General features: G+C 42.9%; 1 protein-coding gene across 3 annotated transcripts in view; it reads left to right on the top strand.

Moving 5' to 3' along the window:
• The first annotated feature begins 1,336 nt into the window (after positions 1–1,336).
• osbpl9 (oxysterol binding protein-like 9) overlaps positions 1,337–14,863 on the top strand; it is a 29,725-nt gene continuing 16,198 nt past the window's right edge. For 2 of the 3 annotated variants that reach the window (XM_076725975.1, XM_076725976.1), the window contains exons 1-4: positions 1,337–1,456; positions 3,371–3,421; positions 6,265–6,343; positions 13,674–13,750. In XM_076725975.1, the coding sequence (XP_076582090.1) occupies positions 1,346–1,456; positions 3,371–3,421; positions 6,265–6,343; positions 13,674–13,750 (318 nt within the window). In that variant the 5' untranslated portion in view covers positions 1,337–1,345. Of the gene's footprint in view, positions 1,457–3,370; positions 3,422–6,046; positions 6,134–6,264; positions 6,344–13,673; positions 13,751–14,863 lie in introns of those variants that run through there. The other variant, XM_076725978.1, reaches the window with a different exon arrangement.

Here is a 14,863-nt window from a genome sequence, read left to right on the forward strand (position 1 = left end):
GCCTATTGTAAATAATAAAGATATTGATGAATACTGTTCCATTGTTGGTTGGTTGGTTGTCTTCCTGGAAATGCCTCATTTTATATATATATCTATATATCTATATATCTATCTATATATATATATATATATATACATATATATATATATATATATATATACACACACACACACACTATATGTAAGCCTTCAGTTACAGTGCATTCGTGACGTAGAAGAGATCCATGTGTTTTCATCAGAAACATCTTGCATTTTAGTGTCTCGCCCAACATGTTCAGGAGCCTCAGTGAAGAAATACGCAACGATAATCAATCCTGTATAATTACAGAATTAGCAGGGAGAGTTGACTGTAGCCATGTGTACTAATACACCCCTGTACCATCACAGGTGCAGGCTTCTGAACTGATAACAACCTGGATGGTCCCTCTCCTTAGCCCGGAGGACGTGGCCTCGATGATTTCCAAAAAGAATTTCAGACTTTGACCAGTCAGACCAGAGGACAGTTTTCCACTTCACTTCAGTCCGTCTTAAATGAGCTCTAGACCAGAGAAGGTGTTTCTGGATCTGGTTTATATACAGTTTCCTCTTTGCACGGCAGAGTTTCAGCTTGCATAGTTTTTGGATGTGATCCTGAGCTCAGGCAGTGATGTCCACTACAGAACCGTGTCCGTTTTCAATGCAGTGCCGTCTGAGGGCCTGAGGACCACAGCCATCCGGTGTTGGTTATTGGCCTTGTCCCTCACGTGCAGACATTTCTTCAGATACTCTGCATCTTTTAATGACATTCTAAACTGGTGACAATGAAATTCTTTGCAGTTTGACATTGAGAAACATTATTCTTACATTGTTGCACTGTTTGCCAGTGCAGTCTATCACAGTGTGGTGAACCCCTCCCCATCTTTACCTGAGAAAGCCTCACCCTCTCTGGGATGCTCTCTTTATTCCCAATCATCTTGCTAACCTGTTGCCAGTTAACCCAGTTCATTGTGAGATGTTCCACCAGCTGTTTTCCTTTCATATTTCACAACGCTTCCAGTCTTTTGTTGCTACTACACTAACTTTTTTTAAACGTTTTGCTGACATAATTTTCAAATACAATAACATTTCTCAGTTTCAACATTTGTCCCTTTGTGCTATTTTCAGTTAAATATAGGGTTTCAGTAATTTGCAGATCATCACATTGTGTTTCTATTTACGTTTTACACAGCGTCACAACTTTTCCAGAAACGCGGTTGTAGATGTGAGAAACATCATCTCCATCATCTTCAACATCTTCAGCAGCATCCTACCGTGACGCATGCTCACACCTTATCCGACTCCTCCCCAACCGGAGCCTTTTGTAAAGATGGCGTCCATCATGGAGGGGCCGCTAAGCAAGTGGACTAACGTTATGAAAGGTTGGCAGTATCGTTGGTTCGTCTTGGACTACAATGCCGGCTTACTGTCATACTACACGGTACGTTCATTTCTACCATTTGTAAATGCTAAACCGGTTCGCCCAAGAGGTAAGACGGAAGAAGTTGTCGCTGGTTGTCAGACCAAAGTGGGATAAAGGCCTTGTGTTGGTCAGGAGTTGGGATTCTCAGCTGGCACGAAGAGGCGATTCGCTCTGATGACAGATCCATACATTGGCCAGTAGCAGTGGTCTTGGGGGAGCAACTGACGAATCAAATGGCAGTATTTTTCCACACTTCCGCTAATGTAGCTAGCTAGCCAGCAAGGCTAAAAGCTGAAATATACAACATTGGTCGGAACATTGTAGTGAATAGTTTAGAGAATTAGGTGTGAGGGAAGCAGAATTGTGTATGCTGGCGAGACGACATTTGTCCCATTTAGTCGAATAAGAGTCTCGACACTCGCCGGTTTGCTAGTAAAATAAGCTAACAAGACACGGGAGGAGACAGTGGCTAACTTAGGGTAGTTATTGCGTGACAGATTTTTTGATCGAACCCACAGCAGTTATTTCGCTGTCATGTGATTAGCAGCTAATATCTAGCATAAACCAGACATGAAACTGTCGGTGCTGTCATTAGAGAGACGAGTTGTTAGGAAGATATCAGCCTGGAGCTGCCCACTACTCTCAGAAAGTTGACCCAATCGTCAAAGATTAGCTAGCATTGCTCTACCGTTTAGTGCAATCGTAGTCAATACAGTAACAGAAGTCTCTGAGTAACTCTGTTATCTTGAGGTGATTTAGCTTATTCAAAAAATCCTGAGCAGACACCAGTCTGAGCCCTGGCTGAAGGATCATTGTGTTTAGATAGCTCCATAAACTAATCATTCAGGTGGTCGAGATATGGTGCCTGGTGAGGTGAGAGAATTAACCCTCAGTTATTTCACCTTTCACTGATCCAGGTGTGAACAGGTCAGTTTTGCTCCAGTCCAAAGTTCGTCTGCAGTCTCACGAGAAACCTGTAGCCCTGAAAGTCAGAAATGTGGACTGTCAAATGAAAGCAGGAAAAAGAGTTTAGTAGCAGTTTCACACAGTATCTGTTTTAGTTCTGAAACAGTAAGTTGATTAGTGGATTGACACAATATTTGAGTCATTTCTGAGCAAAAATGCCAACTGTTTGCTGCGCTCCTTCTTTATTTTGTGATAATAAATTCAATATCTTTAACTTGTCCACTGTTGAGATGTGATAGGCAATGTTAACTATTCTCTGACATTTTGCAGACAGAATGACTAATTGAGAAAGAATTTGGCTTATTAATTGACAATAAAAATATTTTAGTTGCAGCTCCATATGTATAACAAATTTGTAGTTTGAGTTCAAGTCACACTGGTTTAAGTCCCCTCAGTATGGTTTATGGTTGTACACCAGATTTTCTCTGTTCATCTTATGAAGAGCAGAGACTCTTCGATTATGGATGGATCACGTTGCTCATAGATATTATTAGCCTTCTGACATACAGTACAACCTGACTGGCTGTTTGTATGCCGTGTACATAACACAAAGTTGGCCTGTTGTAATCTCGACATAGTGATTCGTCTTAAATGTTCCTAACTCGACCAAAACATCAACATGCTACACATGGTGACTGCATCGGCCTTTTTCACAGCAGACATTTTGACTTGTAAGAGCAGTAAAAGCACAGGCGTTACTGCTGTTATAAAATTAACCTTCACTCCATCTTATTCAAGTTTCCTAGAAAGCCAAGCGACAGCACGCCAGCATGCACAATATCAAATACTGAAACCAAAGCAGTCCAGTCAACATAACTTCAGCGAAAAAGGCCTATTTAAGATCATTCCCTCTTGCACCAGGTTTAAGGTCAAATCAGAAACAATCTTGGCAATGTGTGCCCTATCCCACCCTACACACCATACTGACTGTATTAATCCCCGATTTGTTCTGTGGTTGATTTACAGTCAAAGGACAAGATGATGCGAGGATCCAGAAGAGGCTGTGTGCGACTCAGGGTAAGATTCTCAGGATTAAGGCCATCCTATTCCTGACAGCTGTCTTTGATAAATTAGACGCATTCTCTTCATGCCTGGCTGAGCTAAGCGCTTGCTTTTACCAGCTGTTTGTTGTTTCCACATGTTCATGGCATTGCTGCCTCGAGTGCAGTACAACACATGTATGACTTTCTGATGAGATTTTGCTTCAGCAATGCAATCCTTCTGAACCAGAAAAGGCTGGTGCAGTAGTGTATCCTGTATGATGCAGTTTTCATCTGATACGCTTACTGAATGACTTGTTGGCCTACTTCAAAAGATGTTTTGCAGTTTCCTGCAGGCATGTCCACAGCTCTATTGCTCCACTTTTTCTTTACTAGCTTTTGAAGCAAAGGTGTTTGCTCTTAAAGTGTGTTGTCAGTGTTCAGCAGTGTCCACTAGATGGCATCAGTTGTCTTGTGTATCTATTTTACTATGTCTTTGAAGAAGCCTTGGGTTTTCAAGCGACTGAGCCTGCCTGAGTGCTGAAACAATGAGCTCTTATTTCTCAAAAATATAGGGTGTTGTATTTGTCCCGAGACAAGTCAAAAGAGGGCCAGACTTAAAAAGTGGGATTACATACATCAGCACTCAGCATAGCACTCAGGATAACATTTGTTTCTCTTTCCTTATTGAGTCAGTCGTGATGTGAGCCAGATGAATGAAATTTCATTATGGCGCCTCCCTGATGTTTTTACTGCTTACCCTTTTAGTCTGTCCTCGACCTTTTGTAAAAGGCAAAGCAAGGCTGGGCTTTTCTTGCTCATCCAAATTCCCAAAGTTTGCACATTGTTGACTTGAAGACCCCGGCAGCATTCCCAAACCGCAACCCTGTACCTGCCCGGCCGAACCCTGTCAGCCACATATCGAGCACCTCGTGTTACCTGCGAAGGAGGTGAAGTATCTCATGAGTGTTTACAGAAGCAGTGGGAAAAGCCATGGCACCACATCTGTTTTTATGACAAAAAGCATCGATGAGCTCCCTGAAAATGTTTCCTTAGATCACACTGAGAGAGGAACTATCCCCTGAAACTACCTTAAAAGAGGATTTGGTGTCATTTATGGACACGCAGTCATGAGCCAGAGGCGTCAGTTAGGGGTGAATCAGTGTGACACTTGTTTTGGGGTTTTTTGTTTTGTTTTTTTTTTTTGCTATGACAATTTGACGACATGCATCTTTTAGCTGAAAATGTAATCACTATCAATTAAATCCTATCAACTAGAATGGCAACTTAATTTCATGTTGTTTTTTATAACATTGGATGTAATTTGGATTTATGACAGTGATCAACAGAAGAAAAAAGACAAATGTGAAAACATTAACAAACTCAAAAATTAAAACTTTTTTAAACTTGTAATATATAAATTGCAAATTATATATCTTAAAAAGAAAAAGAGTAACCCTGTCTGTTTTCAGTTTGAAATGTCCAACCCTGGTCCCTGTATTGTATATTATATCAAACTCTGAGCTGACTGTGTTTTTCCCACTGGCTCCCAGGCATGCCCAGTCTTGTTTGGAATAACAGTGTAGCCTCTAATGTAGAGTTAAACTGGTTGTTGTTGGATTATTTTCAAGTGCCACAAGGCAACAAAGTTTTTTATAGTCAAATTATGCGACATCTTTAAAGTAAAAGTTGTCCGATGTCCAAAATTACAAAATAACATCTGTCCACTCCAGCAGCTTTCACTGAATCATTACATTTGTGTGTCTGTTTTTGTGACACGGACACACTTTACGGTAATTTATAAGAACATGCATCCCATCATGAGCCGCAGCCATAAACAGTGTTCACAGAGAGCGTGTAATCTGTCTCTTCATGCAGACTTGGATATATGCATTCAGTGTGAAAATCCAATGGGTTTCCTTTCCTCTGCAGTGGTCACACCTGCTCTACTCCTTCCACATTTAAAAGACTATCATTATGTTTATTTATGACATTTTAAGCCCTTGAGACCGAGCCTCTTTGTATGCCCAATGTCGAAAGATTTACAAAGAGAGTAGATCATTAGTCCATTAGTCGACATTTCAGCCATTCTCAGCTAACCAGAGACCAACTTGTATGAGTTAATAGGGGCTTTCCTTAAAGAACTAAACATGGCATTACCTCTGAGAATATCAGATCTTATGTTATTAATCTGTTACGCCTCATTATTATAAGACACAACAATATACTGTGTATAGCAAACCTCTTGTTGGTATTTCTTTGAGTGTTATGAAGTAACCGCCTGCCTTGCTTGTTATCGTTATTGCTTCGTGGTGCGAGGCGTCTCTCAAAATCTATATGACAAAATCTAAGTGGAAAATTTCTTACAGCTGTTAATATTCATTTTTCCACACCTTGCAGTTGTTGTTTTTATTATTTGCACTTTGCGATATGAGTCACACACCCTGTCTGTTGCTAGGAGCTAATGTCCCAGCTAGCCGACAGGCCGTCTCTCTGCAGTCCTTTTTCTCCTGTTGGCTGCTAGCGGCTGGTCCCCGGTGTCTGTTTCTCTCCACCCTTCCCTGCCTTTCCCCTCCTTCGCTCTCCCAAATCCCACCTCCTCCTCCCCTCCCTTTTTCTCTCCCATGTTCCAAAAGGCTGCACTCGGGTTTGTGTGTTGGAGAGAAACACACAGTGATTGTGTGAAGGAGTTGATAAGGCAAGAGGAGCTTTTGAAGAGGAGAGAGTGAGGCACTGAGAGAGACCAAGGGTAATAAACAAAAGCGAGCTGGTCAGGGGCTGCTGGAGCAAGTGGAGGCCATGAGGATAGAAATGGAAAGTGGAGTATGATGTGTTCCGCTGTCTTACTGCCTGCCTCTCTCTGTCTCTCTGTTTGCCCAGGGAGCTGTGATCGGCATCGATGACGAGGACGACAGCACATTCACCATCACTGTGGACCAGAAGACTTTCCATTTCCAAGGTGAGATGTCCCCCTCTGTAGTTCTCTTTGTGCCCCCTCCTCTGTGTTGCAGTCTCCAGCGTCCTTTTTCTCTGTGCGTTTCTCTGTGCATTATCTCCTTTGCATCCGTCCCTGCTCTTCATTCTCTCTCTCTCTCTCTGTCTCTCTCTCACTCTCACTCTCTCTCTCCCTCACTCTCTCTCTCCCCGCCTTTTAAAGACTTGGATCGGTCTGCACTAATGCCAGGAAACACATGCACACAGACATCTACACAATGTCAAAGCGTGCTGTATGCATCTGAGCTTTTTCTCCCTCCCCGTGGAACCTTTCCAAGCTCTGTGAAGTTGGACTGACACGTATTTCTGTAGATTTGTTCCACTGCAAGCTAGACAGATTCCTCTGGAACAGAACAAGCAAGTAAGGCTTTTTTTTTTTTTCCCTCGTCCTCCCGACTGTGGCTGAGGAGGAAGATTGCTGCTTGTGTGTCTCTGCAGTTGAGCCTCTGGGAATAATAAGGGAATACTGCTGAGCTGGAAGCTGAGCTCAGGTCTCTTCTGGTTGCTGCCGCTGTTCACCCTTCGCTACTCTGCTGCCGCCGCTCGCTATCTACCCACCAGTCACTACATAGGGACAGGATTGGCTCCCAGCTCCAGCATCGCCCCCCTCCTGTCCTGTGAACCCTTCCCTCTTTTTTGACAGGGAGCTGTCCAGTCCAGTACACTGCAGACACTCTTTTTTTTAATTCTATCACTCCACCAGGTCTTTAACTAACCACCTCCACCTTTCCTTCATCTCTGTCCTTCCATCTGTCCATTTTTCCCCCCTGCCAACACCAAACCCCCTCACTCTTCACCACCAGCACCCCCCTTCACCTCCTCCTTCTTGAGGGTCACCAGCCACAGTCCATGGGCCCCCCACCCCTCTCACCTCCTCCATGCCCTCTCCCATGTCTGTGTTCCGAAGCTGTATGCTGTGGTTCTACAAACGGAAGGGTAAGGAGAAAACCGTGCACGTCTCACCCTCCGCATGCATGCCAGTCCTGGGCAGAAGGATCGAGAGGAGGCGTTGTTTGTTTGTCTTCTGAGTTGTACAGTTAGGGTGGAGCAGTAGGTTCTGTAGCGTTCCAGTGTACTGGTTTTTATCGAGGTTCAAGGACAGTTCAGAGCTGCGTGATGTAGATTGTTTTGTGGCTGTCGGCTGTGAGAAATGATTAAGAAGACACAAGTGTGTGCGGCATCCTGAGTCTGTTTGCACAGACTATGTGTGTTATTCAGAAAAGGATGTTTGCTGTTTGGCTGTTCTATTCTTCAGTGGTTTGGCTTCATAATGATATAATCTTAGTCTTTTCTGTCAGGAATGGCAATAATAATACATATATTTTTATAGAGATGTGTTTGTCAGTGAACAAGAGCTGAATGTCATGTTCCCAATTTGTTCTGGGACTTTCTGTACCACAGTTAATCTGAGTCTTTGGCATCGGCTTTAATGCCCCAGTTAGATAAGGTTGGAGTAATTTGATTTCTATAGTGTTTTGTTTTTTTTTTCAGCTCTGTATGTTGAGTTGTTGGTTGATTTTATCTGAATTATCTGAGACATCAGAGAACAGGAGAACAGCAGCAATGTATCCAAATCATATTCCCAGTCTAATGTCATGAGTGCAAATTTAAAAGCATTATTCAAAAACCTTCATTAATGCAGTTAAGCAGGAAATTGTTCAGCGAACATTTAGCAGCGTGGGAATAAGTTATCTCTGAAAGCATCACATCCCCCAAGACAGTCTGAATCTTTGCAGCACATTGTACCCACCATGATCATCCTTTTGTTGGAGAGAAAACAGTGACATGTAAGACACATCTGCTCTCCAGATACCCAGAGGAGTCATGTATCTCATGTATCACCACTGCAGCAACAGCCAGAAAATTAACACTAAATGAGTGCTGAACATGAGATTCTGGATACATCAGCTGCTAGCTTGGATATCTAGAGACGCACAGGATGTTGGGCAGGAGGAGATTTTTCTGTTGCTGTAAAACGATCCTGGTCTGAGCATGTTATGCAGTCAGTCTCCCAGGATTCACAGCAGCATCTGATAGCGTCTGTCTATATATATATATATGCCTGTGTGCCAATATGTATGGGCTGGGGCGTGTATAAGATATGGACTGTGTGAAAGATGGAAATCACTGCTAAGAGTAAGAGGGGCAAAGAGAGGTACTATAGACTGATACCAGATACCCAATGACTGATGCACAAAAGCTCGTTATCAAAGTGTTTTTCATGTTACGGTGTAAATGAACTAATGGTAATGCCAGGATTGACCACGTCCTCGTACGGGACGGTCCAGCTCACAGGTTAAAGTGTAGTTCTGAGCGAGCTGGCCACTGTGTTAGCCTGGAGTGCAGCTCTCTACTGTCTTTCTATTTAGAGAGGCATCCATTATTCATCAGCCCCTCTCCCCCGGCGGTGCATCAGAGTTGCCGGAGAGCCTTTAGCTTCCCGTTTTTCCTCTTTTCCCCTCTCTGCTCTCACTCGCCTCTTATCTACAGTGGCTATCAATCTCTCGTCTTCTCCTCCCTCTTCGTCAGGGCCCCCCCCCCCGACAGGCCGAAGCATCAGTCCAGGATGAGAGACCTCCCCCTCATGCTCTCTCCAGAGTCCTCCCTCCCCTTGAAATCACCTGCACTGTCTCCTCTCATCCCTTTTTTAAATGTCCCACTGTGGTCATCATTTTTCACCACTGAATTCTTTCAGGCCTGCATCTGCCCTTGTGTATTTCATTACGACGATGTTCCCAAGTACATGCTCTTGAGAACATCTGCCTAATGAAGTCAATCACACATGACTCAAAATGATGATGTGTTCATTTTACATTTTTGCCACACAGTTTGAGCTAAATCATCGATTAAATAAGCAAAGTAGTGAACGGCTACAACATTACTTCAGTGACCTTCGATTCTATTCATGCACTCATGTGCATTTTCTCTGCTCTGCATTTGGGTAGCTACCACTTTATTGACAGGTTGTAGTCCTGAGCATCAGACCCTCTGTCCTCCCTGCTGGTGCATGCACTGAAACATTTCATCAGCTTGTCTGATGATGGCAGGAGGAGAAAGAAGAGGGGAGGGATGAATAATTTACAGGGACCCTTTGGAGAAAGGAGGAACAACATTATGCAAGAGGCTGAGCATTGTAAAGGGAAATCTTTGCAACAGGACACCCTGATCACTGAGATGGGAGGAGAATCCGTGTGTTAGCAATACATCACCAGTGCTGTTTGCTTAGTGTGTCAATTTGTCTGTTTGTCTGGGTGTGATATTTGTCTCTGTGTGTGTGGTAATTGTACATGCTGGATAGAGAGAGAGATTGGCAACATCTGTCTTTGTTTACTTACTTATGATGATGCTTCCTGCAGTAGAGGTGACTCATGACCAGTAGTTTCAGTTATGTACATTTAATTCCCAAACTGGAGTTGATTTTCTAACACAGCCACAAAGATGTAAGTCAGAGACAGAGGAGTATCTGGAGGCACGTATAATCAGGTGGCAGTGGAGCAGAAAATGGTTGTCTGGTTAATAATCTGTTAAGGAAACAATTGAAGAAGAATTAATGATGAACAAATAGGTGAAAAACAGGCAAAGGTTTTCAGGCATGTCCATGTCAAATTAATTTAAAAGAGGGCCACAGTACTTTAATTATGTGACTACTTTTGCAGGAGTATGAAGTGACATATTCTTAGATCAAGTGATCACAGAGTTACTTGCTTTATAGTAAAAAAAGAATATATAGGTAAACACCTTTTGAGAAAGAATTCAGGCATACGTTTTTACTGACTTGGTAAATGGATCACTACAATTCAGTGAGACAATCCTGGTTCAAAAACATGGACATGTAATTGTGATTTTTTTTTTTTTTTTGTAAGTCAAGTTGTCACGTAAAGTAATGGCTTCGATTCTTTTTCAAATGTTCTTTGTGTGATGATGTGCTTATAGTCCACACTGTTAGTTTGGACGTCACACAGATAATGTTTGATTCAGATAACCTTTGCTGTATATTTTTTAAGCTATTGGTGGGTTTTCCTCTTGGTATCTACCCATCATATCATCCATATCAGATGTTTTGCTGTTGAGTGGTGGTGGGAGCGGTTGTAAGGTGAAAAAAAGGATATCAACACAGACTCTATCGCATATGTATGGTATCTGTTCCCCATGAGGTGACCTCCACTGTCAGTGGCTACTGCCTGCTGAACTGCAGTATGTGGAACCTCTGTGTTTTATTTGGCATCAGTATTCAAGTATCTTATTTTCAGCTATTTCAGTTTGCAGCTGTGGGGTTATTTGCGCTCTGTACGTTTGTGTCTATCATGGGCCTTGATCTAATATCTGCCGGGGTCTGTATGTAATTATAAGGAAAGCGTGGGAGGGTGGATAGGTTAGAGTTTATCAGCGTGAGCTACAGCACCTCCTGTATGTGCTTCTAATAGCCGTGCTGTGCCTCTCTGCTTTCTTTGAGCAGGGAAGGATCAGAGCCTGCAGTAATATGGGTTTAGTCAGCACACCTTTGTCAGCAGCTACGCCGAGAGACTGAGTGTTCGGGTTGAAACAGCATCATAAAGCTCGAGATGTTGTTAACGTCAGGTGTGTGCAGCTAAAGGAGGAAAAAAAGAACTTGCTGACTTTCAGCCTTTTGCTCCTTTTGCTCTTAATTGTTGCCAAACAGAGCAAAACAAGCCCTTTAAACCCTTCTCACTGCAAAAGACGAGACAGTATTTTCACTGAAAAAAATGAAGAAAATCCTCTCATTTTTTATCTCACAATAGAGAAAATGAATGAAACATGACACATACTCTATATCTCTTTAACCTTCAGAAAAACATGTCAATGTCTCCTGGGTCTGTTTCTTCTGAGTAACACTCACCAGGTAGCATGATACCTGCTGTACAACACTGTGGCTAGAAAGTTATAAATCGTGCCCTTATCGTAGCCTGTCTTGTTCGTTCCTCTACCTTTGACTTGTGCTCCTGGCCCTTTTTCTGCATCCAGACAAGTAAATATTTAAAAGACCATTAACTTCCTTGTTGTTTGAATATGTGACTCTGCGGATTAAGACAGGAATTTCATAACAGCCAGTGACTTGCGGCTTGTTGTCTCAGGTGACTGGCCTACTCGTTAACTGACAGGGTGACACTGAATAATTATTGACTTGATTAAATGCTCCTACCTATGGTAGAATATAAATCATGGTGTGAGCTTGTTAGCCACAGACTACAAAGATTTACAGAGACAAATACCGGACTTGTGGCACAGTTCATACAGTCACAGTATTTGTTTTGCTTTAGTGACCCTGCCGCCACCTCTCCTGTGTCATGAATAGAGCTAAACAACATTAGCTTCAGTAATCTGTTCCTCTGGAGAGTCTGTTTGACTAAGGGAAAAGTGAGAGGGCACTGAGGCGCTGTCTGAGTGGATGGACCTGAGCCTCGGCTGCCTTTTAATGTCTTTAAAAGCTTTTCTGCCGTAGCACTGCTCAGCCTCTGCGCTAGCACAGCCATTCATCTGCTGCGCTGTCTTGTTTCCAGCTCAGTGAAAAATGACTCTTACACAGGAATATAGTTTGCAAGCTAAGTCAATGGCATATATCCTTCACAGCTTTTAGAGATATCGTTGTTTTCTGACTGCGGTGGTCATCATCCACATGCACAGTAAAGCAGAAGTAAAGCTTCTTTCCGTGCAAGATCCGAAAATCTTCTATTCTCTGAAATACGGTCTGTGAATATGACACTTGCACCCGTGCTTCAACCTGACCTGGATGGACTGGCTGTGTGTTGTGTTGATGACAAAATATGTTCTTTTTGCATTGGCCACCGGCAGTTTGCTCTGTGTGTGTGTGTGTGTGTGTGTGTGTGTGTGTGTGTGTGTGTGTGTGTGTGTGTGTGTGTGTGTGTGTGTCAGGGCCTGTATTGGGTCTCTGTTTAATGTCACTGGCAGTGTGTTTGTTCTTTGTCTTTGCTCTGAGGGTGCAGCCTTGCCTAGCTTAATTTCACACCCAGACCCAAATCCTCCTTATGAAACGACCAGGCATGAATCCATAGTGCCTCACCACTCTGAAGGAGCATTAACTCCTCATTTCAAGTATTGATTCTTCTGGTATGGACTCACACATCACTATCTTACACAGGCCTGAGTATCAAAGCTTCTTTCACCCATCAAAAATGTGAGTGCGTGGTCAAATTCAGAGTGTTTTCTATGTTTGTTCAGATACTGCCTGACTCATTAAATACATGTTTCACTATAATTAGGGGCATCCCTATCTAGCATCACTGAGAGATTCTCTGATCATATATTTGTTTTGTACAGTAGCACAGCTAAACAGCTACTACATGCTAAGCTGCTATTTAGGCACAATCCCAAGTAGCCTTGCTTATTACCACACTTTAAAGGAATAGTTTTACAATTTTTTGCTTAGCATTGAGAAGACTGATACCTTTCTCTTGTCTTGTCTGTGTAGTAAATATGAGGCTACAGTCAGGGAACCTTCGCTTTGATCATCATCAAATCATCATTCTTCTTCTTCTTCTTCATCATCATAAAGACTGAAAGAAGGGCCGAACAGTTAGCTGAACTCTTTCCAGGGTTTTTGTACTGGACTATTTCTTGGCTGGAGCAGTAAATAATCTGACTCATAACCCCTGTTTAAAAAAAAAAAAAAGAAAGAAAGATCCCTTAAACTGTGGCTGCCTCCTCATGCTTCCAGTCTCCTTGCTATGCTAAGCTAACAGGCTGCTGCGTGTAGCTTCATGTTTAATGGACAGATATGAGAGTGATATCAGTCTTCTCATCTAAGACAGAAAGCGAGTGACCACATTTCACGAAATGCTGAACTTTTCCTTTTAGGACATTTATGAGTATCTGCCATATGAAATCTCCAGACATCTTTCTGTATTTGATTTTCAGCCAGGATGTTATTATGTACTTCTCTAAATCTGCTTCTTTTATTGTCTTATTTGATTTTATTCTTCCATTTTGTTTTTTGATCTGTGCTATTTACTTCAGCTATAAATCAAACTGTTTGCCTCTCTTATATATATAAGATGGGTTGTACTTATTTGGGAAACTGCATATACCTGTGAGTAGATCCTTCAGCCCTGAACACGAGCTCCAGCGGAATTAAGGAATTTAGGTAAAAAGCAAATTTCTCAATGAATCCACGGTGTCATCCCTGCATCACCAGTACTCATTTCATTGCAATGTTGTGTCTTGGTGCCGTTAGTGTGTAACATGAGTGTAATGGCTGCTGATGGTGTCTGTATGGAAAATGTGGCTCACTGGGTGTGTCTCTGTTCTTCTGCCCTCAGCCCGAGATGCAGACGAACGGGAGAAGTGGATCCACGCCTTAGAGGGAACTATCCTTCGTCACACCCTCCAACTCCGGGTATGTAACCTTGCACTTGCTTGTACGTGTGTGTGTGTGTGTGTGTGTGTGTGTGTGTGTGTGTGTGTGTGTGTGTGTGTGTGTGTTCCTGTTTCCATCCGCTATGTTGCAAGAAAAGGTCGTTTTGCCATGAGCCTTCTTGATGTTTGTTCTTCTGCTTATGATTATTAGCATGCATGTAACCTAAGCAAACATGCTGTACTTGGTAATTCCTGAAGAGTACACCTGGTATAGGTATCATCAAAAAGAGGACTGATGAGCAAATTTTGAAACCCTGAAGTGAAGGAGAATATGTTACCGAGATATCAGTGCTATCTTTGTGGGTTTTTTATTGAACCTCAGATTCCACTCATTTGCATACTCAGTAAGTTATCTACTGTGCTGCATCACAACACCCGGATGATGCATCTCGGGTCTTTTTTTTTTCTTTGAGAGTCTGTGATGAGTCTTGTCAACTTACATGGAAATAATGGAGAAAGTAATGGCATCATAAATGGAGGATGTTATGACATGGTGTGCTGGTGTCAGGCCCAGGCGTAGCTCTATGGAAAGACTTTGTCCCTGTTGGATTTACTGCTGACCTGCTGGCAGACTCTTCTGTCGCTGTATTTTCTGTCTCTGTTTTTTCTGATTGTTGAGACTGCGTGTGTCTCAGCCAGTTCTTTTTCCTGCGTGTGCTGCCCTCCAGTTGTTTCTCTGGCCAACCTTATTTCCTGCTCTCCTTCCCTGAACCAAACCTTTCTCCTTATTCCCCCCTCATCATCATCTACATATAACTCTTTCCACCTCCTCCTCCTCCTCCTCCTCCTCCTTCTTAACCTCATGACCAACCTTTTTATTTGCTGCCCCCCCCCCTTCCTCCTTCTCTCTGCCTCCCCTCCCTCTGTGGCAAATCCTTCTGATGTGCTACGTGTGCCTGCTTGCTCGGCATGCACACACATACACACACTTATGCAGCGGTAACGTACTGCTGTCATAGCATCATGTGACCTGGCAGCAGCCAATCCGAGATTAACCAAACATCTGCCTCTGCTGCCCCAGCCTATCAGAGTGGCTGCTAATGCTTGTCCCCGTCAGCACTTGCTGCTGCTTTGTGTGTTTTCTCTTCTGCCT

This window comes from Chaetodon auriga, chromosome 3 (assembly GCF_051107435.1).
Source record: "Chaetodon auriga isolate fChaAug3 chromosome 3, fChaAug3.hap1, whole genome shotgun sequence".
Classification (NCBI taxonomy): Eukaryota; Metazoa; Chordata; class Actinopteri; order Chaetodontiformes; family Chaetodontidae; genus Chaetodon; species Chaetodon auriga.